General features: G+C 38.8%; 1 protein-coding gene across 3 annotated transcripts; it reads left to right on the forward strand.

The window, feature by feature from the left end:
- The first annotated feature begins 3,577 nt into the window (after positions 1-3,577).
- On the forward strand, positions 3,578-24,122 carry hdac11 (histone deacetylase 11). 3 transcript variants are annotated; one of them, XM_026344627.1, is made up of 11 exons: positions 3,578-3,930; positions 4,502-4,561; positions 4,677-4,825; positions 6,354-6,454; positions 7,470-7,586; positions 10,105-10,147; positions 14,748-14,824; positions 15,971-16,033; positions 19,114-19,210; positions 20,333-20,511; positions 21,785-24,122. In XM_026344627.1, the coding sequence occupies exons 2-11, from the start codon at positions 4,527-4,529 to the stop codon at positions 22,046-22,048; spliced, it is 1,125 nt and encodes a 374-aa protein (XP_026200412.1). In that variant the 5' UTR covers positions 3,578-3,930; positions 4,502-4,526; the 3' UTR covers positions 22,049-24,122. The 3 variants fall into 3 exon arrangements, with proteins under 3 accessions (XP_026200412.1, XP_026200414.1, XP_026200413.1); XM_026344629.1 differs by having other exon boundaries at positions 4,502-4,557; XM_026344628.1 differs by lacking the exon at positions 3,578-3,930 and adding an exon at positions 4,027-4,291.
- The last annotated feature ends 2,739 nt before the right edge of the window (positions 24,123-26,861 follow it).

Here is a 26,861-nt window from a genome sequence, read left to right on the forward strand (position 1 = left end):
AAACAATCACCTTGGTATGAGAAATCATCTCATGAATCAGTGTTAAGGAAATGTTCAGTCCCAGCAATGAGATAATTGCGTCTTCTGCCTTTACTTGTGCAGATGGAAAACAGTATGTTTGGATCTCCAAATACCTCCCTGAAGACTTTTGAGAAGCTGTTTTCTCATCCATCTACATAACAGCCCGGAGAGGTTGGTTTGCCCATATGGAGTCATCACAACCTTACCACATAAAGTGCAGTTTATGAAATCAGGTTATAGATGTGAGTACAGAATTACTCCAGAGGTTTTACTAAAGGTCCATTTATAAAGAAAGACTCTCTGCTTCAGCTGTAGGATTTTTATTTTATTTGTCCTCACTCATATCAGTGAGAATGGGAGGCTGTCATATGTACTCTGACAGTTGCTATGGTAACAAATGCTCTGTATTGTTGCTGAGGTGTTTATTGCCCCAAGCGGACCATCTAATTCATGCCAGATCTGTACCTCACTGTGTCAATCACGTCTGCTGAAGTAGAAAAACAAAATTACAACTGGCAGCCCCAACAAACAAATGTATGCAGCTGAAAACAGAAAATCAGTAAAGAGTATTTTATTTGCAGTGGCAATTCTGCATTGTATAACTGTTGTTATCTGATGCAGTATTTTCACAGCTCTGACATTAAAGACATATCTGCATCTGTCTGAGGTTAATTATCTTTTCCTAATAAGTTCTAATATAAGAACTAATATTTCATAAAATACATATTTTGTGACATGGGTATGTCTGAATCACACTATATTGTCTAGTCTATCATCAATGTGAGAGTTTGAAAAACACTCTCTGAAACCACCAGACACTAGAAAGACAATGTCTGGTCCCCAGGTGAAATGCTACTGAAGTGTAAAACTAAACTTTCAGTGATTGCATACAGAGCTGTGAAGAAATATTTCTCCTCTTCTTGTGTGTTTCAAAATCTTACAGAAAACAAAGGTAACCTGAGCAAACACTAAATTCTGTACACGATAATGTATGAAGCAACATACCAACATAACCTGTGGGGAAAAAACAGCCACAAAACTCTGAAAACTCTGCTAGAAGAATTAACTATAAAGTTTAATGAGTTATGACTTTGGTGACAGGTATTGAATTAACTGTTATGTACCGTAAAACGTATGATTTGAAAGTTATATTTAAGGTTTGCTCCAGTTTTCTCTGTGTTGGATCTTGTTTAAAGATCTGAACCTGATTCATATGAGATACAAACACAAAGAAAAGTTTTCAAGAATGTACAGTATGTGTGGGGTTCCTTGCACAATCTCACACATACTGTACAGTGTTGTTTTTTCAGTGCAGTCAAAAACTGAAATATTGCTGACAAAACAAACCAAGGAGGCTGAGCAAAACACTACCCACTGTAGGTGCCACTATAGAACCTAAAGTGAGTACTTGAAATCTTGTGAACAAGATAAATATAATCTAAAACATCATCAGATTTTTATGCAAGTTCATAGATATAGGGAACCCAAGAAACATATGAGAGAGAACCTATTTTTTTATTTGGGATGTTTGTGTGTGGCAAAAGCCATCAAAACATCTTGCCATCAATAATGGAGTTATATATTCTATATTAGTTGTACAAGTTAATTCTGCAGGAAAATGTAAAAGGTGAATTGAAGCACAACAAGTCGTTCCACAAAAGACTGAAGAAAAACAGAAGAAATCAAGTCACATCCTGACTGCAATCCCGTAGAACGAAAGGCTGGTTTCACATACTTTTGCCATACACAAATATTTGGGTTAAAATATTTTTTCACAGTAAATTAATTAATAATTCATTAATTGGGTCCACTATATCCTGTTTTAGGAGATTGTATTGTAGTCCATATTTAAGCAGAAACTGAAAATTCAAAACCACTCACAGACTTTGAAGCACCAAATTACTACACCTTATACACCTTTTGTTTACTGGTTCTGGTTAGATTTATTGCATGTATGATTTATGGATAATAATTAAAATTAATGACATTAAGATTTTATTAAGATTGATTCTTGGTATTTGTAAATCTGTCTTTTCATTTACCAATATACTATTAGTAAATATGGAAGTATTCACTTAAACATTAACTAAGACAGTGCAATGGACAATACTGGAAATGCACATGAACTAAACATATACCACAGCAAGGTCGGTATTATTAGTGTTTCCACTCTTAAGTGCTACAGATAGGAGTTTTTTCCCGTTTCCTCAGACTGCCAGTCCAGTGAGTGCCCAGAGGTCACACTTCTCCTCACTTCAGAGGGAGACATCTCTATTACCATTCACAGGCATTAACATTTCGTGCTATTAATAGACATCCAGCTCTTCAGTTGCCAACAGGCAGGATTATAAAGTCATTTACAGAAATCACAGGTAACGGTTTGCCTGTCGGCACCTGCATTGCAGTGGTGGAAGCTGTGGTGTGTGAATTCTTATTGTTCTCATACAATACAGTAGATGCACATCAACAGTGTTCATTGGAGTCATTAGGTGGAACTGCACATAGTGAGATCAGATAAGACGCCGCTTATTGTTCCCTATGGGAATATTTGGTGTCTTGCTAAAAATGACTGTTTTTGCTTTGCTATATCCTTATAGCATATTCTTGTATATGGTTGTATTTGGGAAAATGCTATTGTTAAAGCAACCTACATAAGTGCTGCCTAACTATGCAAGAAAAAGAAACTGAATATGAGCACAAATATGCATTTGTGGAAATACAACCACAAATACAAAGAAGGTGAGAAGCTGTAGAATATACATACATAACAACAGAATGCAGTGATTTGCAAATCTTATAAACCCATATTTTATTCACAACAGAACATGAAAACATCCCAAATGTTTAAACTAAGAAAACAGACCATTTTAAAAAATGAGGTAATTACAATCCTACATAAACACACTCAGAAAGGTACACATACGATAGTGGAGCCATAATGAAAATGATACACTGTATTAGGCTATAATTTTACACATGATTAGGTCTACTTTAAAGCCAAGTATGTTTTAATTATGCAAAACTGATTTAACTAAGTTTATTTTGCTACTATAATGAGTAGTGGCAACTACAGAACATACACTTTTTGGCACAGTGTGCATAAATGTGTATAAATACAAAACCCTAAACAGATCATTAAGCTAATACCTCAATAACAGCTTTAAACATCAGGCAGTTTATATATTGTATTTTTAGGGATTAAAAACAGGACGGCAGTAATCACACAGCCTCCATGCTGTATTGTGAGTTTTGTAGAATGCATAAGTCAGTATTACAATGTCTACATAATAGTTTTTTCTCTAATTTATAATTGCATGAGATGAAATCAGTACATTTAACTAAATCCTTATATGCTTTCTAACAAAATGAGGGAATAACAAACAAGTAGCCTACAACTAAATGTACATTGAACAGGAAAGTAAGCTTTTTCCTGGTAGATCGTGTACAGGATAGTTTGGAGAGTGTTAAAGAGTCTTTGTGGAGAAAAGAGAAAGTGAAAGTTGTTGTTGTTCAAACACGTCGCTTCCGCTTTAAATCTGACTTTACGCCACGAGCGTAAGTGACGGAGCGTGTTTTACGGAGCGGTGGAGCAGGATGTGGTTCCAGTGGAGGACAGTGGAGACAAAAGACATGTTCTGTTGCTGCCCGCCGACTGATAACTGATAGTAATGACTGATAACTGATAGTAATGACTGATAACTGATAGTAATGACTGATAACTGATAGTAATGACTGATAACTGATAGTAATGACTGATAACTGATAGTAATGACTGATAACTGATAGTAATGACTGATAACTGATAGTAATGACTGATAACTGATCTCTGTTATCGCCGGGCGGCCTGCGCTCACTCGTTTATTTCCAGCAGCGCTTCCGTAACCTGCGTTATTCCACATAGTGCAGCAGGTGAGTTCACGTTGCTAGTTTCTCATACTGCGGCTTGTGAAACGTGTTTGTCCTGTCACGTACAGTGAGTAAAGGTAAGAAGCCTGTTCACTAGTGAGCCGTGAGAGGTTAAACGGTAAAGCGCCTGTTCACTAGTGAGCCGTGAGAGGTTAAACGGTAAGAAGCCTGTTCACTAGTGAGCCGTGAGAGGTTAAACGGTAAAACGCCTGTTCACTAGTGAGCCGTGAGAGGTTAAACGGTAAAAAGCCTGTTCACTAGTGAGCCGTGAGAGGTTAAACGGTAAAACGCCTGTTCACTAGTGAGCCGTGAGAGGTTAAACGGTAAAGCGCCTGTTCACTAGTGAGCCGTGAGAGGTTAAACGGTAAAACTGAGGTCTGGACGCTCAAACGCTTCCTTGTGCAGTGGCGTCTTTGGAAATAGACACAGGTCACTGCGCATGCGTGTAGTTCATCACTGTTACCTGTGCGCTAAGTTGCTAAATTAAAACCTTTTCTATCGTTCTTATCTAACTTAATCATACTCATTGACGTTCTGAATATTCACTGCTGACAGCTGATTGTTTTTGCTCCAGATGAACGTGGCAATGCTTGAGGATCATGTCTTCCAAAGAAGATAATGAAGGGAAAAGTAGGTGAGCAACACAAACAAACAGCACGACTGTGAGTGAGCCGCAGGGGGAATCACTTCATGCAAATGGAGTGCAGCAGTGCTGCACGAGCACCTGTCTGAAGTTTGTTTTCTTTCAGCTCTCACCACACTGGATTGTACATCAGCATCCCTCGAACATGTCTGCCCATCGTGTACCACCCAGACTACAACATCACCTTCATGGGCCTTGAAAAGCTCCATCCGTTTGATGCGGGGAAGTGGGGGAAAGTCATTGGCTTTCTGAAAGGTAAAGAGAATGAGAAGCCGAGAGGCAGATGGGGGAGGACGTGTCCCCGAGATGACACGTAAGGAGTCACTCAGAGTGGATCAGAGGCAAAGAGAGGTAGAGGTGTCGTAGCTGGAGAGGGGAAATGCACAGATAATTAGGGAAAATGCCCGGTGGGAGTCTGTGCAGGTACAGTACAGGACGCCCGGTGTGAGTTTCAAAGCCAAGGGAAAATGTTTGCTGGCTTATTGGCACAACTTCACATAAAGACGGTGTCAACTTGCACCATAGATTGTCTTTGCTATAGAAAGTGCCATACACAGCTTAATGAATTCACAAAACCTTCAGAAGTTAAAACTGCAAATACAGAACTAAGCCAGTGCTGACAGAGGCAAACCTTGGAACTTCTAAATTTACCCGCTCTCTAATTGGAGAAAAAGTAGATGATGTAGCAGTTTTAACAACATGTTTAGTAAAATCATACAGTGGAGATTGTTTTGTAATAGATTGTATTCAGCACTATGTTACGTTACACACAAGGCAGACAGGAGCAGGTGAACCTTTCTATGTTCCAACAATGTAGAAGAGATTGGAATCCTCATATATCTTCCTATAGTAATAGCAAAGTGTTATAACCGTACCTTGTGTATCAGTTTAATCTTCATAAATAAGCTGTATCTATGGAGCACGTCGTGTTTGCTGAGTTTAACCTACTCCAGCTGCTTCTTAAACATTAATCACCACTAATCATACAGTTTGATGTAATGAGTTGTCAGCGTGGGAGTAGTTAGGTTGGATAGGTTGATACTGCCATGATTGATATAATAATTATTATTATGACCATCATATCATTATATTGCAGTATTTACTCAGCCCTTTAAGCTCAGTAGAAACTCACTACACCAGCTACCAGGAACAGTTTGTCCAGGACAAGTCCAGCTCTGGAGATGCATGAGCCACTGAGGGCAGTGTTCACATTCTCCATTTTTAAAACTTCATAGTGCTGTTTAGTTCAGAATGATATCATGAAGTAATGAAATAACTAAATGCCACAATAAATGGCTGTAGCAAAACAGGCAAAACTACTGTTTATTGTTAATAATGCTGGAAATCCCTTATGTTAGAGTTACGTCTTACACTATAGCTCCTTTTTCTCCCTCAAGAAAAAGCAATTAAGTGGCACACACTACTTTAAAGCATGATAAAAGCTCAAATTCTTCACCACATTGGTCTAAATGCTTATATTGCATTTCTCTGATGTCATGTTAAAGTTTGGTTCTAGGTCATTGCCATTGATTCTGATATGACATTTAAACCAAAATGTTTGGTAAGTTTCAACAATAGCTAGGTGTACCTAAAATGATATACACATACTATTAGCTTTCTTTAACTTCAGCATTAGTACTGTGAAAAATAACACTTTAACTTTAGTAAAAATGTTTAATTTACAGAAATGGTGCCAGAGTCTTACATGTAAAAGCAGCATCCTATTATTAATCTCATACCTGTTTGACACCTTTGATTCCAATCACACGATGTCTTTTCTCAGAGGAGCAGTTCATCACCGATGGGAACATCGTGGAAGCCCTTGAAGCTACTGAAGAGGATCTCCTGGTGGTGCACACCAAACGTTACCTCAACAGATTAAAGGTAGCTTTGTTAAACCCTCAACACTGCCAAACCTTAGTGCATCTCTCAGTATGACAGCACAGCGTGTTCACTGCAGCGCTTTATTTCTTTACATCGTCTTCCTCTGTCTCTCTTCTGTGCATCACACTCATCACTCAGAAGCACAGAAGAGCAGAGCAGCTGGATTTAAATTGAACTCTACTTGCATAAAAAGAGAACTGTATGTTTTATGATAGTTTAATAGTATTACAGTGATTTAAACCACAGTTTGTTGCTTGGGATTTTGCCTTCTTTGCGTTACATTTTCTCTACCTCATATTATAATGCAGGAGGTGGCATAGGAGTGCAGGCAGCGCTCATCAGAATGCAGTGGATTCTCCTATAGGGGAATTAGTCCGCATTCAAATCAGTCATGTCAAGTATATTCAGAAGCACCTCCCTGACTCATTTGAGTCAATAGGAGGTTTTGGTGCTTTTAATTTGCCAGCCCCAGGAGTTGATTAGGATCAACATTAGTTTCCCTTAATGCAGCTCAGCTCAGCTGTGTGTTACCATGTCTCATAGTTAGTGATATATAAACTCTGAGATATGGCTGTAAACCTCACAGTGTGTCTGCAGTAGGACAAGTAAAGATGATAACAGTAATTCTATCATGTTCACAGACTTTATTTATTTATTCTCTTTCCCCTTTACTGCATGCAGAACCACATCTTGGAGGGCATAAGAGAGGTACCTCAGTACTCTGCTGTGAATTAGTATTATTTTTTAATAGTGGTTGTGTTTTCATATGAGAGTCAAGGCTCAAGCCTGAATACAGTGGTTGCTGTATTCTTTTGTATTTATTTTGTCAGTTTTTTACTACATTATCTTAAAATCCTGGTGGCCGCACTACTTTTCTACCTCCTGTTTGGCTTTCTGTGCTTTTTATGTGCCTGAGGTCAATCTAGTGACTTAGACCCATAGGTTTCTGTATATAGTTGTAGCACAGAAAAAAACAGATCTTAACGGTGTCTGATTGTGTCTGTTATCTTTTTAGTGGTCTGTAGTGGTGGCCACAATCACCGAAATCCCACCCCTCCTGTTTCTGCCTAATTTCCTGGTACAGCGGAAAGTGTTGAAGCCTTTGCGAACCCAGACAGGAGGAACAATAATGGTAGGTAGAGTACCAAATGTACCTCCTCATGTGTGTTCATTGTTTGAGTTGATACTATTTGCATATTTTGCCATGGTCCTATTATTCCACTAATTAAATTAGCTCATATTTCATCACCCTCCTTTACTACTCCGTTTAATGACTATTTTCAATAAGAAGGCTGTGATGTTAATGAAATGTTAGTCTTTATTCCTAATGCAACAGAAATGTTGTAGTAATATTGCAGCATAAAGGTTTAAAGACTGTAGTATTGAAAACATATAGTTCTGCCCTGCAGAGCACTGTGACTGTTCTATGCAGATCAGGCCAGGTATGGTGCACCACTGTAAATCTGCATCAGTCTGGCACATGAATCGCTGTTGAGCTCCGCAGAATGTAAATCTGCGGGGCGCTTGCCCACCATACATTGCTGTAAGTGAACAAAAAGCAGGTACAATTTTTATGTTACTTTTATCGAGACATGACATTTATTACTAAATACAGCATGGGAGACAGTTACATTGGTTATTGTAACATTTTTCAACCTTTAAAAACAAGTCAAGGTTTTGTTGATTGCATACAGTAGTCATGTGATTGTCATGCAAATCATAGGGCTTGTGTGTGTATGCAAATGTTGTAGCAAGGAGGTATGAATATTTCAGAACAGCCTAGTTGTTAAGTCCATACCGAAGAGAAGATGGCCTGAGGGCTAATGTGAAGTGAACACCTGCGATGGGGCACAGCACCTTCTAAGGAAATTATGTTTGAGGAAAGGAGAAGAAGACAAATGCAAGTATCATTTGTTCAGCTGTGGTAGAAAAGCTTGCAAGGTGGGATAACTGAATGAAAAGGCTTGGTGTAAAAAGAAAACCAGTGGAAGAAGAAGAGTGGAAGCTAATGCCATGTATGCATGGCTGCAGACTTGAATGTGCACACACTGATTAGCGTTATGCAAATAAGGCTCACTGTATGTCTCCCAGCACATATACTTGATATAATTACAAAAGCTAGCATCATGCCAAAGGTCTTTTCACTCATCAAGATGCATTCTGGAACTGATGGTTCATGGAGTCGTGCAGATGAAATTAGAGGGCTATAGTAAAATTTCCCTTTCCTCCAGACAGAGCGCCAGAGTGTGTGCATACAAGCTAATGTATCTTATTACTCATCCATCCGAGAGCCATATTGGCATTTACACCCAAACGCTACAGCTTGTATTTCCTCCCCTCAGGCGTACTGTACGATGAGCTTCAGACTCAGATTCATACATGGCAGAGAAGTGCACCTTTTTCATTTGTGAGAGAAATATTGACCTGCCTTTGAGAGGAACAGCTGTCTTCCATGTTGCTGGCATGTTTCAGTTGTTAATCATTTATCTTATTACATTTTGTGCATCAGCCCTTGAGAACGACCCTGGTGGTTTGAATGTTTTGTAACTACATTTTCAACGATGTTGTAAAACCAGCTACACCAGTTGCTGAAACATTATTAATGGTTTCAGTGAAATTCACAGTTTATGTGTGAACTATATTAAAGAAGCCTTCAGTGGTTTCACTCTGAACAGAATGGAGGGACCAGCCTTAAATGAACCCTTCCTCATGCGTAGCCACGCACAGCAGGATTAGAATGATCAACATGTGAGACAAACAATGCACCTGTCTCTATTCCCAGTAAAGCTGTTTTTATGTGTAGTCTCACATATAGTGGAGCTGTATGAGAATTCCCTCAGGGAAAAGTAGTACTTATCTTGCAGACACGGCAGTGATAGTCTTTTTGTCTATCTGTAAAACGTGTGATTACAATCTGGTATTTTAACCTATAGCTGATGAACAGAAACACCCAGAGTGGCAAGAAAAAGTAGGTGAACCTTTTGGAATACACTCCATATATGTATAATGTAATGTAATGTATATATGTCAGGTCTTCATCTGCTAATGTAAACTATGGCTCACAAATAATAAAAACACTATCATGATGAAAAGAGCTGTTTAACACCTCTGTTCATGAGTCCATGGCAGGACACCATGAGAGAGGCCGACACAATCAGCATGTAATTAACACAACACATTGGTTTTAGTGTCCTGTTGAGCCACAGCAGCATGACAACCCCCTCTCAGTGGTGAAGTACTGTGTAGACGGCGTCTTTTGATGCCTCTAGGCCTGCATGTTGTGCAGGACTGAGCTGAAGTTACACCTGCCAGAGAAGGTGAATACAGGCTTCGTTCAGTCAAGACACAGAAGATTGGTTTCTGATTAGTTTAAACACATATTTCTTACTTAAATGAAGACCAGATCACATTTTATGACCTAGTAATTGCATTGAATCAAGGTTTCACATACTTTACTTGTCACTGTACGTAAATACAGCGTTAAAGTATTATTTTAACTGTGGTAATACACATAATATTATTTATTTTTTATTTTATAAAGGCCATACTACAAATTGAAATTCTGTATCTCCCAGAAAAGGTCAAATGCTTCATACATAGCTTTCTATGCTGATATTAAATGTTGAACTAAAATGTGATGTGTCCTACAGGCAGGAAAACTGGCTGTTGACAGAGGATGGGCCATAAATGTAGGTAAGTGAGTTTTCTGACATCTGTTGTGAAGATTTGAAATTAAGGAAAGCAAAAAATCACTCCACGTTTTATCTTTACACTCAGGAGTTGTTTAACCACACCTTCAAACTAAAGTTGTTTTTAACTTTGAAGGAATCTTTAACAGAAAATCAGAGGTCAGTTCTCCAAACAGATTTTATATTGGTCTGCCTTTGTTTCTAGTGTTAGACAGTTTCTTAAAGGATGACATCATGAAGACTGACTTATTTGAAGCCTAACAACTCACAACCCCAGGCAAACTCTGAACTAAGACCTGTGTTTCCATCGTGACCATCTGTGACACCTGCTAACCACTGCTAGTGAGGACAGCATCTGTCAGTTTAATTTGTCTAAAGCAACTATCTTTAGCTCCACTGTCAAGTTAGCAGAAGTATGGTGACCTGTCACATCAAGAAAACACAGCATCTCAGATCTGCTACTCGCGCAAACAGAAAATCCTTTGTACTGTTACATTCTTTGCTCAATGGTCACAGTGCAGTGTCCAAATAGAAATCATGCACTTTCTGATTCAGCATGAACAGATGTCAGCAATGTTTAAGTTCCTAAAGGAGTTTAATTTAGACCAGCCATTTTAAATGAAGTGAACTTACATATACACACTGAGTGTCTCCAGCCTACTTGGTTTCAGATCCTCTATAACTAATAATCTGTTAAATAAGATACATTTAGTTATTGTAACATTTAATTTAATTGAACTTCTATACAATACAGTGTAAAATTAAAAGTTTAAATCTGTTTGATCAAGAGACAGTACAGGTGTGACTTAATCAGGTTGGACTGACTATAACAGGGAATTCACTAGTTCTCATCGGATTGTGATGGCTGTATGGAAGTACGTTTTTCCAACTGAACCCCATTCACTTTAAACCTGTGTGTAAAATACACAGAGAGACAGAAATCTCATAATAACCAAAACTGTTCTTGTAAAGTATTGTACAATATAAAGAGATCAGGAAGAAGTTTGCTGTTAAACCACTTCTGGTATCAGTTTCATACAGGACTAAAACCCGACAAGCAGAATTTCAAATTTTCAAACATTTTTTATTAGCATTTCACGTTAGAGTTGGTTGCTTGTAAATCTCGATTCTTCTTTTTCTTTCTCGGTTCCATGTAGCAGAACAATCTTTCCCACTTGGTACGCTTCTTTTTTGATGTTGGGAGATTTTCCTCTGGGACAGAGACCTCTTCCAGGAAATCACTGACCTGTGAATTAGGGACAGATGCATTTTCCTGCTTCAAAACATCCACCTTCAGCTTGGTAGTTTCCTGCCCAAAGTCCTGAATGTCTTTATCCTCAACTTCGATCTTTACTGCGAGTGCAGGGTTGGTTGAAGCTGTCGTTTTGATTTGTGATTTGAGATCCCCCAGTTCTGTGGTAAATGACAGCTTTAACTCTGAGGCAACTCTCTGGAGGGTTTGAGTCTGTCCCAGCATGTGTTGCAGTTGGTGCCTGATGGTCTTCAGCTTACTGACCAGGTCCAGATCTGCTAACAGGCTCTGCTCATGAACTTTAATTTCCTCAAGTTCTCGGAGAAGCTCTGCGTTCTTTTCTTTTCCCACCTTGCATTCAGCTTTCAACTCTTCCACTTCTTTCACTAACTCCTTGATTTGTTTCTCTAATTCATCTTGACCAGGCTTCACTGTGCTTAGTTCTTGCAGCCGCTCTACCTCTTTCTGTGCTTTCCTCTCCGCAGCTATAAACTTGTTCTTCAAACTCCTCTCCTCGTCCAACTGTTTTGTGACTCTGCTCAGTTGGTGATAAAGCTCATTCTTCATACTTTGGTTATGTTGTCTCACAGCTGCCTCTTGTATGATGATGCCATTAAAATGCTTCATTCTTTGTTGAAGTGTATCACACTCTCTCCTTGAACTCATCAGAGCCAAAACGATTTCCTCCATTTGATGACGGAGAGACTCTGTTTCTTTGCTCTGCTCCTCCAGCTTGGCAGTGAGCTCTTTGACCTTTTCCTCCTGGTCGGCACAGTGTGTGTTGGCACTTTGGAGCTGACCATTCAACTCCTTTACTTGTGAAGCAAGTTCCTCCTTCCGAGTCTCGGATTGCATCAGCAGCTTGACTATTTTGTAGGGGCGCAAATAGCGCTGCTCGTCAGGCCCACCTCTCTCCATTTTTTTTTGGTGGATTCAATTTTACTCTCTCACTATGATGAAGATGTGCTGTATTGAACCGATCTGTAACTAATGTTTGTTTACTTTTGATTTGCCCCAGAATTTCCGATTCCAAAGATGGAACCAGTACCATCTGCATTTCCTTCTACACAGAGTTGCATCACAAGAAGTTTTAGATAACATTTTATAAAATGAAAGAAAGAAATAACACCGCTCTAAAAGTAAACATCAACAGAGAAGCCTTGATCACCTAGCAACCAGAACTGTGAGCATGTCAAATAAAAACAGCTTTCTCTTTTATAAAATGATGAATGTAATAAAACAATTACTTTTATATTTATACTGTACTCATAATTGTGTTTGTTAAAATATCATATCCTTAAAGATGATTTTTTGTTTTTAGAAATGCATTTTCCTGCATTTTGGATTTAAAACTTTTGTTCATTTGTCCTAATCGTCACAACATAGTCCTGTTCAGAGCCCTAGAGATGGAAGAGTCGCAACAGTGAGGGATAAAAAAACTAGAAGCAGACGACTTTGATCATTTGTGCTATTGTACATTTGTATATTTGTATATTTTAATGTTTTTATTCAATTTGAATAAACAATACAGTTGTGCATACTAATAAGAATTATTATAAATGCCTTTTCTCAGCTATTATTACAGTACAGATGGCTTTTAATATTGTAACATTCAGAAACATTGTCATTGCAACCACCCCTTTATCACTTTGGTTGGAACAAATCACTATTGGATTTGTACACAAATGAATTGTATGAACTGGAGAACAAGGTTTATGATTTAGGTGAAAGCCAAGCAAGGAAAGATAACAAGCCCGGACAATGCAGCATATCGTAGCGAAGATTCATGTGTGTAGCCAAAATCATATTCAGGGCAAGATTCAGCTCTTTTGGGACCAGAGTTTGCAGAGCTAATCTCAATACACTATTACTAGTAGATACTAGTTTGTGTGATGCAACACATTTTAAATAAGCAGTGCAAAAAAAAAAAACATTTCATAAATGTCAGCAAATACTGTGCTTTTGATTAAATATTAACACAACATGCTCCATTTCAAGAGTTTTCAAGAATTTACAGTGGAATATGGTCTTCCCCTAATCTGGCCTGTCTACGAGTTGTCTAAACAGTGCCCAACAACAACATAACATTAATTGTGCTTCGAGGAAACCCACGAAGAACACTGAAACAAGCAATCTGGCAGGACCAACTTTGGGTGGAGAAGTGAAAAAGCAGCACTTTTCCTCAAAAGAGACTTTCAACATGTTTTTAATAAATGATACAGTATCAGCATGAACCCCTCAGTCTTAAAGCAAGAGCGCAAATATCTGAAGCTCCTATCTGTGCTGTCATGCTGATACAGCCTGTATGTCCACCTTAATACTCAGCTGCAGACTTAACACTTTTAGATCTTCTCAATCAGAACATGGCATCCTTATCTTGTGAAAATGACCACCTGTCTGCATGTGCACCGATTATCTGAGTAGACTTGATATACAGAAGATAATAGTGTCAGTTTCCATCTGTACAAAGGCATCCTTGTGCATATAGATTATTTTAGTAAGTCTTGGTGGTTTATCCTTTTCTTGGAAGCTTGTACGCTATTAGTAGTAAAATATGTTTTACATTCATGTCGATAGCATCTTTGCTTGGACAGGATTATTGCCATGCTTCCTTTTTCACTCGCTGCCATCAGTGGCCCGGCTGATTGAGAAGGAGGTCTTTGGCTCAAAAGCCGGGGTTTTTCTCCCTCGTGGTTTGTGCCGAGCAGGGAACAAAAACAGCCGATTCAGATTTTTACTTTGTAACTCCTGCTGACTCAGCTACTTCACACTTTCCTGTTGATGAATCAGGAGGTAAGATTGTTCTGCATCAATAAACATGATTTTAATAAAGATATAAAGGCTGAACCTAGATGAACCTGACATCTACATATTGCATGACTCAACACAGAGGACAAAGAGGCTTTATAAAAGACTCTTTTTGGAAGCCAGGCAATAAATGATAATCATATTTCACCCATTGCCTTACTGGCCATTATTAATATTCTACTCTACAGTATAGTCTAATGAACATGGCCATAGTAGGGCAGAGGGGACTATAACCCCTTATCTAAATGAACTGTTATTATCCTAATTTAAGAAAAGACATTTTTTCACACGTGTCCTCTCCGTACATTGCTGCTCTTTACTGCATTTAACTAGCAATTGAACAGTGCCATTCTGGTGTCAATACACCCATTGTTGTACCACATGGGATCAGTAGACATTTTTATAACCGGCAATAAAGTCAATAACAGCCTTTTTAAATGGCCAATTATGGTCATTTTGAATAATAGACTTCTCAGGTGCACAGTGACCTGCTCGGCTTTGCTAATGGCTCTTTCATTGAGGCAGTGAATTTTCTGTCTCCCAGGAGGAGGCTTCCACCATTGCTCCAGCGACAGGGGAGGGGGCTTCTGTGCCTATGCAGACCTCACTCTGGCTATCAAGGTAAGACTGATGTTGTTCATAGCTGAAGCTCATGGGAAACATTCACATGAGAAAAACCGCACTAATCGTTAGACTCAAAGGTTTTATTTGGTTAAAATGACAAGAGAAGTAGAACATAAACTGTTATTAGTTCCTATTACAAGCAAAACGAGTTTTGCTTCTACAGCCTCACCTTGTCTGATATGACTTGTAGCCTATTATGGCTAATGATACTGTAGGTAGTGTTGAAATAAAGGATAGGTTTGCATTTTTTAATAGGGATTTTAACATCATCTGCTAAGGCCTTAAATTGGTGAAGTTTGGAGTGTGTTTTTAGACCAAACTGTGGACTCCTTTTTTGACTCCCTTTCTTTTACTGGTCTCATCTCAACATATAATATACAGACTACACATACTGATTGTGGAGACATGGGTTTGACACAGCATCTGTATTTGACACCCTGGGTGTGTTGATTTTGTAGCTTTACATATCAAAGTTGAGAAATGAATCATGTTGATGTTACTGGTGTACTGGGTACCAGTACTGTAATTCTTGGTGGAAATGATTTGATGTCTAGAGTGAAGACATATTCTGCACAGTGCGCTGAGATAATCTTAAAGACGAATGTGGAAAGCATTAATACGTTAATATTAATACATACGTTTAGAACAAAACAGGCTTTTGACTGTACAACAAAAGCTAAAAACAAGTTCGACATTTCTTCACTTCCTTTCTGAAGAGAAGCACAGTGGGATTTTTCATATGGATGGGAATTGTTACTTTGATGTGTGGGCAGAAAGAATTGTTAAAAGCAGCTTGAATACACTTTTCTTTGGAGTTATTAACAGGAATATGATTTTAGAATCAGTCGAAACAATATATATATTTTGAATTCAAATGGGGGTTACACCCTATATTATTTTTGTTCTTTATACAAAATTACATAAAGCCTTCTTGGCATTTGATTGTCATTAAGGTGCTGTATTTTCAACAAAATTCATATTGTGTGTACAAACTGCTCTTTTCAATTTAAATGCAAAATATTTTTGATAAGAAATATAAGACTTCAAAGTAAAAGCTTTACTTTGGGATCATGTTGTGAGAATCTAAACTGTTGATGTGTTATCATAAGAGAGAAAGCTAATATTTACCGATTCATCTTTCAGTTTTTGTTTGAGAGAGTGGAAGGCATCTCCAGGGCTACCATCATCGATCTGGATGCTCATCAGGTGAGCCAATAATGTTAACTCTCTCTGTGTGCATTGGAACTGACATTGATGACAAAATAACCCTTTCATTTCCCACCAAAACCTATGAATGGCCACCAAAGGTGCCCTTGTCACATGTTCACTGAGAAATGAGCATGGGGGTCACTTCTCAGAATGATGAATGAAAACAAGTGCAATAGAGTCATTTTCATCTGTAGCCAGAGTAAATAATGCAGAATTTTTGCATGTGAAAAGCTTGTTCCAGTCTTGGATTTTGTCTTTATATATTTGCACACTCAGACAACAGAGGAAATTGAATCTTTGTGTCATTTCAAAGAGAACACAGAAGTCACATGTGCAGCATTAGCTCACCATCACAGCAAAGCAAACACGTTCCTTTAGTGATTCACCCTTCAAGGAACACATGCATAACAGTGCAGAGGCGATGCCCTACTTCTTCTTCTACTTCTGTAGGTTTTAGTAGACTGAGCTCACCCCAGCTGTAGAGACCAATTAGTCAACATATTTGAAGCCAGTTTTCATATTTTAATCCTAATTTGTGTTTTCAACATAATTACTTGTATCCAGCACCATTAGCCCTGAGAACTGTGCTAATACTAATGATGTCTCAAATAGGAACCTGCCAAAAATAGCCCTTTAGTTATTTTAAACAATGGCTCAATAGCAGTAATGATGTACCTTTACCTATTGATACCAGCAGGGGATCAATACAGCTGCTGAATAAATAATTCATGAAGAACAAAAGAGAAAATCAGTTTGAAGGGCTCAGAGTTTGGCCTAATGTGGCCTTCTCAGCAGATAACTGGGCAGAAAGAAAATATTGGTTATGTGCAGTAAAATCAATTACAGCCCTGACACCCTGTAACATGGGTGAAACATAAAACATGCCAGTGTTTTTGCACTCACCTAAACTGACATTATGGAGCAGGCAGTTCTGTTACATCTTCACCCAGTCCAACAACATAGTAATGATCAGTTAGAGGTTCGTTTTTATAACAAGATGGCTGGAGCCTCGATGTAAAGGCGTACTCCTATTTCTACTAAGAGCTGTATATTCATACAATGTGAGCTGTATATGTGTGAAAAGATACGTTGAGGATGTAAAATACATTTCTACGGATCATACACTCTTTGACTGTATGAAAAACCTCCATTTGTTTGTGTGTTGCTTCACGTCTTTGGCAGATTCCGAGGTAGTGTTGGTGCATTACGCTGAATTATATCAAAATGCTGATATTTCATTTACTTTATTTGCATATAGATTAAATAATCAGTATAGATGAGTGGAGAAACATAACAAAGAGAGAACAAATGCTTACTGCATGATTTGATGATTGTGAACGTATATCAGTCTTTGTCCTTCAAGCACCAGATCTCAACCTAACTGACCACATAAGTGTTCTCTACAACCAAAACACTAAATGTGGGAGTATCACATTTTTGTATTAGTTCTGGAGAACCTACACTACCCCAAGGGATACTAAGAGTGTTGATATAAGTAGTAATTAGAACAAGTTCAAATTGACATAGATAATAAAATACCATTGTATAAAGTTTATGTTGTTTGTGGAAGCTTGACGAAAGCTTCATTACCTGCCCCATCATCATTTTGCAAAAACACTTGTGTTCAGTGTTCTTTTTTTTATGCTCCAGCCATCATTCATTTATTGATGTTTTATTACGTTGCCATACTGTAGATGGTTCTCCTGTTTAGTGCAGATGTTTAAACTTGTAGAGGAAAATGCCGTTTTAAAGAACTGATTGAAATGCCTGATTGAAGTGTGCAGTAGAAGCTTTTGGCTGACATTAGCAAATATCAGTGAAGCAGCTTTTATTGTACGCCTCTGTGCCATATGTGGGAGAGAATACGGCTAATAAGAGTGGAGGCAGCAGGAGTTCAGACAGCATGTAAGATCATTGATAGTCTGGAGCAGAGCAGATCATTCACTTCAATGTTGATTTAGATTTCCGGTATGAAGCTTCAGCGCAATAGTAGCTGATGATATTTCCACAGCCTGAATACTCTGAGTCTACTGTGTAACCCTGAGGTGACACTCAGCAACATGGGTTACTGTAAACAACATGAAGCTAAACTGAAGCCTACAAAGCTGAGGCTGTCAAGTTATGAAATCAACCACTGCTTTATTATTCCAGTGCCTAAAATGTTTCTAAAGGAACTATGGAAGACCGGATAAAATCTTTCAGATCAAAACCTCCACATTGTGCATCAGTGGATGGGGCCTGCTGTCAGCTTTGGCAGACACAGGAGTACTGGTGCAGCATTTCCTCTGCAACTATGATCCAAACGGAAGGGTCATCAGACAGAAACCTTACCAGGGAGACCTCCCCTAATTCCTAACATCCAGCCAGGCTAGCAGTTTTCAAGCTAGCCCCTGTCTCTGGTCTTTCTGTCAAGTCAAGCCAATTTGCTTCCTAAATGTGCAAACAATGAGGCTGGTATTGATCACCTGATTTAACTCTTGGCAAGAAAGTGAGGACTTTCCCAAATGTGCAGCTATTTCTTTAATAACTCAGCATTATATCATTTCAAATCTATAGTGGAATCAGCCAGGCCGTACATTAGAATACCATTAGGAAGCTGTTTTTTTTGTTTTTTTTCTACATAAAGTATTAAACAATAGATTATAGAGTACAGCCACTTGGGGAAGATGTTCATTGGACACCAAATTGCCTGACTTGTCCCATACATCTTGCTTTTCATCCACTAATACTTAACATGGCGCAATGCCTCATCTCCTCCTGACAGCAGACAGACATTTTGGGTGACAAATGAGGGGATGAAAAAAGTGATTTATTTTTACATTTAAAGCCAACTACAAGATGAGAAGACTATTTAATCAGTCAGCACAGTCACAGGCAGCACTGATGCCTGTGTGGATATTGGCACAGTCGGGTGACGTAGTGGACTGTATTACACAAAGAATTGCATATAAATGATGCTTTGTATGAGACTTAAATGAGGCATTATCGAGAGTGGAAAAACCCATTACTTGATTCAGTGTTGGTGAAGCAGAGACAGAACCAATTCTGATGAAAGTTGCTGTTCTGCTCTGTTACAGGGAAATGGACACGAGCGTGACTTCTTGGATGACAGGCGAGTGTTCATCATGGACATGTATAACCGCTACATCTACCCTGGGGACGGATATGCAAAAAGTATGTGAAACAACTATGAATCTTCTTCTGAATCGTTGTTTTTAACCTTTAGTATCATAGTCATTTAGTGAGCATTTGGACCTGCATTTGCAGTTCTTGTGCTCTCGCTTACTTACTTAAATGTGATGCATTCTGCCGTCAAAAGAAGTTCTTCATTCCCTCATGTAGCCTTGTTGGTGGAGTGGAGGGGAGGGGCTGCCTCCTCCACTTCCATCCCCTAAACGCCACTCAGTGCCACTTTAATTATGTGGTGATTTCCCTCAACACCACCACTCAGTCTATTAACACTCCACAGGAAGTCTGCTATGCAGCAGTCCATGCAACAACATAATCATGGCTTTTGCACAAATGAACCTGTCAGTGCATTCAAGATGAGGTGTCAGAGACATGTCAGCATTTAACCACAGTTGTAACAATACTGCGAAACGTCACAGTACTGCCTTTAAAATTCTCTTCATCCTTCAGCTATCTCCGTCTGTGCAGTTACATGAACTTAAGACTGTTTTTTGTCTCTCTCCTTAAGAAAGTGAAATAAATGTACATTCTGGCGTGTTTAAGATAATAACCCCACTCCCTTATTCAGTTTGAATTTTTTCCTCCATGACACATTTCCTTTACCAGCCAACCATTTTTGGTGCTGTTTTAATTTCAACGCTTCATGAGAAACTAAGGACCAGACTTGAAAAACTACCAAGAACCCTGTTTAACTTGCTTTTACATTCTTTTCTGCTTTTGCAGCTTAATTCAGTCTGGACTTTGAAACATAAAGGTCTTTAATTAACCTTTTTTATTCAATTGCATTATTAAAAATGTACAAACTAATTAACTACAGCTCTACTTCACTAATGCATATCTGAGTATTCTATAGATAGAAAAGCTCAATCACGTACTCGAACATTGTCTAAGAATTCAGTTATCAGAAACTCTTCCTCTCCACCACTGTTGAAAGAAATGTTGTTGCATGAAAAAAATGTGTTAATCAATATGAAGCCTGTGGATTGAGCACATAATAACTGCTGTTTCATAACGGCTGCTTTATTGATGGCAGCTACTGTATGTTCTGTGGCTTGGTGGTGTAAATCCCAGATGGATAATTCCCATCTCCATTTTTCTGTATTTTAGGAGCCATAAAAAGAAAGGTAGAGCTAGACTGGGGCACTGAAGATTCTGAGTACCTTCAGAAAGTAGAGCTCCACTCTGAGGGGGCTCTAAATGAGGTCCGACCTGACATCATTGTCTACAATGCAGGGACAGACATCTTGGATGGGGACCCACTCGGAGGACTCTCCATATCGCCACATGTACTGTACCCGCTGTGTCAGATTTCTTTGGTTACTTGTTATGCCTCCCCACTTGCGACAGCTGTAGCTTTGTGTGGATTTGTTTTTAGGTTGGCCGTCCATCCCAATTCTTGTGAAAACAAAAGCTCAGGAACATCTTGAGGGATTTTCTTCAAATTTGACTAAAACATCCACTTGTACTAAAGGATGAATGGATTTGATTTTGGTGGTTTAAGGTCACTGTGACATCATGTTTGCAACAGTGCTATATTTCAGAAATTCCTGGAGGGAATTTCATAACATAACAATAATATCTAGCACAAACATCCATTTTTCATCCAAACATCCATTTTTCATCCAAATTGTCGGTCATGTTTGGCAGAAGCAAACAACTGCAATGCTGTAATTCTAGTTACAGTAAAGTTTATACTATAGCAACCAAAGTAATGGTATCATTAACAAAAACTGGACTGGAAATGATCACTTCATTGCAGGACTGTTAAACTGCATTGGTTAGTAAGGTTCCAAAACTTTACATCAGGGGAGTGACACCAGCCTAAACAAATCCATGCGTTTACTAGTTAGTTGTTCAAGAGTGAAAGTGCAGAACATCCTCAGATACGACTGCGTCCTTTTCTGCTGGAATGAAATCTTCTTAAAGGCCCATGTTGACTATGTTTATCTGCTCTGCTATGATGGCGGAAAATGTGTCCAAATGTAGAAGTAAGTTATATCACGTGAGCAGTTCATTTATGAGCTTATTGACAGCTGGTTCCAAAGATTACTATTTGGATTTATTACTTCCTGTTTGCAGAGATTTCCTGCAAATCCCACGGAATAATTAGAGCAAATAAATTCAATCTGCACAATTTGTTGCTGGGAATGGTACGCTGATGTGTAGCACAGAGGGAATTGGTGATTTGGGGCTGGAAAATGGCCTCAGTAAAACTCTTGGTTAGTGCAGCTTTAATAATTCTTATTTAATGTTCTGGTTGAACATGTGTTCTGCCATGGCTAATAATGTTCACAGTCTGTCCCTGTGCAACAAATTGCTCCATATTAAATGAGATTTTTGACACAAGCTGTTCATGCTCTCAATCCCCAGACAAACGGTGGTGTGTGTGTGTCTTCCCAGCGCCTTGCATGTGTGTCTTTCAGAGAGACAATCGGGCCTCATCCTGGCTTCTCCTCTCGACTCGGGGGAGAGTAGATATGTTAGCCTGCAGCTTCACAGACATGACTGGTGCTATCTGAAGATGTGGTAGACTGACAGCTGTTTCCCCTTCTTTGCCAGGGGATTGTAAAGAGAGACGAGATCGTGTTTAGAGCTGCGATGCGACGCGGCATTCCTATACTTATGGTGACATCCGGTGGATATCAGAAGAAAACAGCCCGCATCATCGCAGACTCCATCCTCAACTTACACCAGCAGGGCCTCATTGGAGCAGAGGCTCTGGAAGGGGAGGGGATCATCATCGCTAGTGACCAGCATGATGTGCAGCTCTACTTCTGCAGGATCAAGATTCACCGCTGTCTGAGGCACAGTGATGACTCTTAAAGGCACTAAAAGAACTTTACAATGTGCACTTTTAGTATGCTAATGTGAAACGTACGATGTTGTTTGCTCATACACAGCAAGAAGTTCACAAGCTTTGGAAAATGATTTCCTTTTCTATTTATATGTTGTCAGTTACTAAAAGGGAATAATCACTCAAAGACAAAAATTATGAAAAAAAAGTGAGTGAAACAATTGCACTGTGCTGAGTTGTTTAAATTTTAATCAGTTGGAGAACGATGGGTTTTTATGTTTAATGTATGTTCAGGGAAGAATTTTAGAGTGATATTCTTTCATCTCAGGAAATGAAATAATGCCATTTGTTAGGAAGATGATATATTAACATGCAAAGTATATTAATCATCATCCATCACAAAGACATAATCTAATGGTCATGTTTAACCTTCTTACACCACAAAATAGCTTTTGATTCTTCATTAGCATGTTTTATTATTCCTTGTATAGACTGCTCAGCCAAGAGTTTATTCATTGATGGGTTGTTGTACATAATGCACTCTGTTCTGAAATCAACTCTGATATCTACAGCTGATGTTTACAGCAAGCCTATCCTGATGTGATTGTAGGTACTAAAGTGTTTTGTCTCTCGAATCGGAGCAAATCTGAAGCACTAAAACACGTGACTCTGAGCACTTTAACTGGTGTACGATGAAAGAAAATCCAGCAACATTCCCAGACTCCTGAAAATTGATGTTTTTCGCAGTGTTCCTGTCATCTAGAGATCAAAGTCCGAACCGTCTCTCACTGATTAATGAGCAGGCCTGGAGCTTGATATGGGTTTTGCTGTAGTTGTACATTCCAAGCTTCTCCTAATGATGTTTACACATACAGCATTTGTGTAAAAGCAGACAAAATAGATCAATATGATTAATGCAGCTGCTGCAACAATATCACAGCTTCCATAAAACACTACTGAAGACTTCCCATCAAACACGGACTGAATACGAAATGACTTCTGCACACATATTTGTGTGTGTGTCTGTGTTTGTACTGTTAATTAAAACTTTTTTTTTTTTGATTGTCCTCTAAAACATTTTGCCGTGCTGTATTATGCTTTAAGTTAGCTTGAGCCTCACAGCACTCTTTTCCTTTATTATGAATATAGAGCAAAACTTCACAATACACTTACTGTCTGACTTCTTTGAAGATTTTATTTGTTGGCATATACTTACTGTAGGAGATCTAAGGACAGATATGAGGTTGGACCGTGTTTGACACTGCTAATTTAAGGATTATTTTGCTTTATAACAACTTGGCTTCATTTCCATGTTTGTGAACAGACACTATTTCTTTTGTATAAACCAAGTATATTGTTCAGTCTAAGAATGTAGTAAAAAAGAATTCTGCAGGATGAGAAACACAAGCGGTGAAATGTTCAGACTGGTTTTAAACAAAGCCTAGTTCCAGACCTCTGATTCACTGCCCACATTACTGATTTAAACAAGTCTGGTGTTGTGCTCATGCACTCCAGTCTCATTATGAGCCTGAATGAACCTCTCAGTTAACCAGACTGAAATAAACAAATGCAAACAGTAAGATTCTTAACAAACTCTCCGTTCACAGCGTGAACCTTTTAGCTCCTTTCACTTTTCAATAAGAACACCTTGATCATGTGGATACATCGTTGCCTTACCTAAAACCTGTCTCATTGTCTGACTGATTGTGTTTCTCATCAGATTTAGTTCTAACAATGTTACTATGATCCCAGAGTCACAATAGGCCTGTTTCCACTGCAGGAACTTTTTTTCTGGGGACCAGGAGCCTTTTAAAATATTTAGTTCCTGCACCTGCATTTGCACAGGATGAACCAAAGCCATAGTTTTAACCTGACAAAAAGGTTCCTGATTGGGGGTGTAATACTTTCTAAAGGTCTAGGAACTATTCGGTTAATCTTCTCAGGGCTTTGGCCCTGCTGTACTTTCCAGTGGAAACACACCTTAACATCTTTGAGAACAAAATGATTACAACCCATATAATCCACCATCAAAATTACAAACATAAAAAATAAACATGTTGGAATAAATCAGTTACCCTTTAAAGTACTAGATTTTCAAGCCAAGTCTAAAGTCTCAGTTGCCTTTAATCATAGTCGAATGCTTCATGTGTTCTGTGTGCACACACGTGCTGTTGGCTTTTGAGTAGTTGCAGTACTGTACATACATGGACAAAAAGATGTAGAGATCAGTCTGAGGAATCCTATGTTAGTGGTGGTAAGAAAGAGAGAAGACTTACACAGGACAGAACTGTTGACCAAATTAGAGATGTTAATGTGACTGTGACCAAGGCTTGTTTCTTTTAATCATACTGTTTAAGTGGGATTTTTCCATTTTGCTGCTAACTTCACCTGAACTGGCAGGTGATGCTGTAATGACTTTCCTTTGTCTTTTTATATTCATTAGGTTCCACTGCTCTGGCTTGACTGTAATGTTTCAAAACGTTGTAGAAGTTAGGCCTGGACTACAGACACCTGATCATTTAAGGGACTAACAGGCCCATCTTTGAACATCATTAAAAGCAGCGTTCGAGTGCTTATCCGGAAAGTTGTTTGGACACATTCATGATGAAACTGTGAAAGACAGGCTATATTAGCAGTGTCAGTGCTAATTAGCGCAAGCCTTTGATCTGGTGTGCTGCTTTTGAATGCGGCTGAAAGGTTTAGTGCAGTCTACCTTTAATTAAGTCTTTGAGTGTATCACTTGTTGTATGCAGGCCTGTCCTTAATACCCATGGCAGTCTCAGATTTCAGCTCATCAGTTCTACATCAGTCAGCATTTTAACCATTTGAGGTAATTAAATGTTGAAACCTTTGCGACTTTGTGCTGACATTGAAAATGAGCACCATGCATTCCTAATAGCATTGAATACATCTTGTAACAACCAGAAGGTCTGTTTTTCCCTCTCTTAATTTATTGGTGCTCATGCTAAACATAGAGTATGTTTGCAAAACCCTAGGTAAGGATGCTGCTTCTGCCATGTAGTTAATTAAATTTCCATTGAGCACTGCCTGTCCCATAGGTAATGACTCACTAAAAAAACATCTATTGTCAGCTTCACTGATCCATCCTACTGCTGCTGGGTCCCAGATAGTTCACTAGACTGGTCCACAGATGAAGAGAAATAGTTGAACTGAGCACACTGGTAGTTTTTTTTTAATCTATGGTGGGAATTGTATATTCTATGTTCTATTAAGTAAAAATTTTGATCTGTGGGGATACTCAGATACTCAGCCATTTTCCAGGCAGTGCTATTTGCTGGCAGCTGGAATTACTTGTGGTTCTTGAATGTGTTTTACATCTCAGCCAAAATGTAAAATGGTTTTACTGACTGGTGGAGAATCCCAGCCATTTAACAGGGACTTAACATACAGTAACTATGTATGTATGCTTTTGGTCTGGAAGAAAACAAGTCTGAAATGACCATGAAAAACTCAGAAAGGGAGACGCATCACCTTAAAACAGATGCTAAAATGCCACCATCAGATTAGCCCAGGTCTTTGTACACACAGTGTTCTATTGACTAATGATTCCTGTATTGACTTCAGCTCAACCATGACGTTAGCAAGGTAAAAACTGCTATAAATACCACTATGAAGGTGTCTTCTGTCAGCTTGTCCTGTCAAGATCTGCAGTGTCAAGATAGACAGACTTTAGTTGAACATTACACGACATTTTTCCCAGATTAATTCCAGTGGAATACCAATGGAATGCATAAAAAAATTAGTGAGGACTGTAACCAAGCAGGACCACAAGCACTGCCCCAAGAGTGTGTCTGCAGCCATTATATGGACACTATCTACCTATATTTTCTACATATATATTCTATAAAGAAAGAAGAAGGGTAAAAGAGAAAGCATCAGACCAAACTACTAGCTGTGCTTATACGTACATACTATCAGTTACAATAAAATGTACTTGCATTAATGAGGAGTGACTGCACACAACAGTTTTGCAAGTTGCAAGCTGATTTGAGTCTGCTATACAGCATATAATCACTGTCACTGGACATTCAAACACTGCAAAGTGAAAAAGGACTTATGGGAGCCCAGCTAATAAGAGAGTCAGTCAGTTCAAGCCCACTCGCCCAGTCCTGAGAAGAGATCCACATTAATCAGGCCCCTGCGTGGGTGGACAATGGGTGTGAACGCTTCCACTTTTTCTGTTTGTTTCTCTTGTTTTCATTTCTCACTTCGTGAGCAATCTATTATTTAGAACAAAGCAGCACAGTAGCAGAGTTCAGCTTGTGATTGGAAAAATGCAGCTATAAAAAGCAGGTGGCTGTGCCATGGTGGCGTCTTCTTCCATGATGATCCTGAGTGTCTCTGATTTGGCCATCACTGGTTGATTATTGCACGTGTACTGTAGATTTGCTCTTCAGAATTCTAATGCTTTCTCAGTTACTAAACACACACGTGAACATGCAGCCTCTACTGAGATGTTACAAGCTCAAATCAGGAGCCACTTTAATCTCCCACGGTCACCATAAAACACGACGCAGAAGCAATTATACTAGTGTGTTCATTCATAACACTAGTTAATATATTCATTACAGCACCATCATTCTTGTCATCTCATTGTACATGAGTGGTACTAATATGACCTGTGGAGGTTATTAAGTAGAAGATGCTAAATGTGGCCCAGGGCCATTTGTGGGAGGATGTGACGTTATATTACATTCCTAAATGTGTCTGCCCACAGAAACGAAGAGGGTCCATCATGTGAACATAATTTCAAGCAGACCGTGTATTGTCTTGATGGGACAAAGAAGCCATGCAGTAAGCTTCATTAAACATGATACCCTG

This window comes from Anabas testudineus, chromosome 5 (genome assembly GCF_900324465.2).
Source record: "Anabas testudineus chromosome 5, fAnaTes1.2, whole genome shotgun sequence".
NCBI classification, from domain to species: domain Eukaryota; kingdom Metazoa; phylum Chordata; class Actinopteri; order Anabantiformes; family Anabantidae; genus Anabas; species Anabas testudineus.

Bases quoted from the DNA above. Each gene is read 5' to 3' on its own strand.
- hdac11 (XM_026344627.1), top strand. From the start codon at position 4,527: ATGTCTTCCAAAGAAGATAATGAAGGGAAAAGTAG. The intron at 4,562-4,676 runs GTGAGCAACACA...GTTTTCTTTCAG, and splicing joins GATAATGAAGGGAAAAGTAG to CTCTCACCACACTGGATTGT. The intron at 14,825-15,970 runs GTAAGACTGATG...TTCATCTTTCAG, and splicing joins ACCTCACTCTGGCTATCAAG to TTTTTGTTTGAGAGAGTGGA.